The 1915-nt window shown below is 63.4% G+C and overlaps 1 protein-coding gene across 3 annotated transcripts in view; it reads right to left on the bottom strand.

Moving 5' to 3' along the window:
- The window catches only part of DEGS2 (delta(4)-desaturase, sphingolipid 2), a 50196-nt gene that overhangs the window by 1067 nt on the left and 47214 nt on the right, over positions 1–1915 (bottom strand). For 2 of the 3 annotated variants that reach the window (XM_010851366.1, XM_010851364.1), the window contains one exon: positions 1138–1880. In XM_010851366.1, coding sequence (XP_010849668.1) covers positions 1138–1854 — 717 coding nt within the window. In that variant the 5' untranslated portion in view covers positions 1855–1880. Of the gene's footprint in view, positions 1–6; positions 995–1137; positions 1881–1915 lie in introns of those variants that run through there. The other variant, XM_010851365.1, reaches the window with a different exon arrangement.

Genomic DNA, 1915 nt, shown 5'->3' with positions numbered 1-1915 from the left:
GGAGGGGGGAGGAGGGCACCCTCCGGGGGATGAGGGGACCCGAAAGGTGGGAGCTGGGAGCCTTTGACTTTGCTTGGGAGGAGTAAAGGGTCACAGCTGACACCAGATGCTCCTGTTGGCATCTTGGGTCAAGAGTCTGGCTCTGCTGCTTCCTGGGAGCAGGGAACCACCCCCCAACCTGAGCCTCTGCCTTCTCATCTATGAAATGGGCATGATGACCTTGAAATGTCACATGGGCTTGTGGTGAGGCACCCATGAGACAGTGCTCAGCACAGAGCAGGACCTCGGTGCTGTGGAGGAGTTACTGGGTGGGCACGGTACGGACACCTGCACACCCAGACCAGTGCTCACACACACTCAGACACACGTGGGTGGGTGAACAGGCACACCCAGACATGCATGTACATACAGGCACACCTAACCACGTGAACACACAGGGACACACACACACACAGACTCCGCACACTCACTATTCCCGGCACAGCAACCTCCAGCCTCCCTGGGCACCGCACCTCTGCTCTAACCAGCCAGCAGCAGAGCGGAAGGCCCCCGCCTGCCCCCTCTTGCTCCTTTAGACATTCTCCAACCCCAGGTCTCCCAGGACGCAGGCACCAGCCCAGGCCGGAGGCTTCACTCTGAGACAGCTCAGGCCAGACCCCTTGGGTCACAAAGGGCAAGGCTCTCTGTCCTCTGTGCCATGAGGGGGCCCTGGAGGGTCACAGGGCAGGGACAAGAACAGGGAGGGACAGGGTCAAAAGGCAGTTGCTTCACCCACACCAGTGCTACTGCCGCACCCTCTGAGGCACAGAGAGGGCCAGCGGGTGGGCCCAAGACACACAGCCCGCCCGTGACCGTCAGCGCTGTGCTCAAACAGGCTCTCGTTAAACCAAGAGGCCTGAACTGTAACATGCCCCTCGAGCCCCTGCCCACCCTGAATTCACCTCCTTGTTCTCCAGTCAGGCACTCCGTGTGCCTCGTGGCCTTTGCTCCTGCCCTGGGGACCACAAGGGAGAACGTGGCCATCAGCAGGAGAGAAAAAGAGGCCACAGTGCAGCCCAAAGCCCTCCCCAGCCTCCCCGCCTCACCCCCCACGCCTCACCCCCCAACACATCCGGGCAGCGGCCTGACCCCGCCTACCAGGGGCAGGTTGCAGCTGGGGATGCTGGGGAAGTCATGATGTTCCATGTGGTAGCCCACATTGAAGGTGATCCAGTTGAGGGGCCCGTAGTAGGAGTAGGTCTCGTGGCCCTTGAGGAACATGTAGTGCTCAGCCACAAAGTGGCCCGAGATGGGGTGCAGGCCCAGACCCAGCAGGGAGCTGGCCAGCAGGTAGACCACGGGCTTGAGCCCCCAGAGGGCATAGATGGTAGCGTCGGCCGCCAGCTGCACCAGGGCGTTGCACAGCTCCATGCGGGTCATGGCCTTGGGGTGCACGCAGAGCGGCCGCAGAGTGTAGAAGAATGGCTGCAGGGCCAGCCAGAGCAGCTTGCGGGCCGGCGTGCAGAAGAGCCGGCCCTCGAAGTACGTGGGCACGTCCACGTCCAGCCCGTCGCCACCCAGGTAGCGGTGGTGGTCCACGTGGTACTTCTTGAAGCTGGCGGCGTAGGGCAAGCCCACGGGCAGGTTGGCGAAGATGGCAAACCAGCGGTTGCGGGAAGGGCGGCCCGTGCCGAAGGCGGTGTTGTGCGAGATGTCGTGGATGGCCAGCGTCAGCGAGTGGTTCACGCAGCCCCCGAAGGCGTAGGCCCAGAAGAAGAGCCAGCGCCACGCCAGCCCCTGCGCCAGCCAGCAGGCCAGCAGCTGCGCCAGCACCATTGCCGTTACCGTCCACTTGAGGTAGGGGTCCGGCCGCATCAGGGCCTTGATGGCCGGGTACTTGGCTGCAGGGAAGGGCGGGGGAGAAGGTGAGGTGGGC

This window comes from Bison bison, unplaced genomic scaffold, assembly GCF_000754665.1.
Source record: "Bison bison bison isolate TAMUID 2011002044 unplaced genomic scaffold, Bison_UMD1.0 scf7180017864302, whole genome shotgun sequence".
Classification (NCBI taxonomy): domain Eukaryota; kingdom Metazoa; phylum Chordata; class Mammalia; order Artiodactyla; family Bovidae; genus Bison; species Bison bison.
Note: the sequence above shows the minus strand (reverse complement) of the source record. Positions and strands in the feature narration are given on the sequence as shown.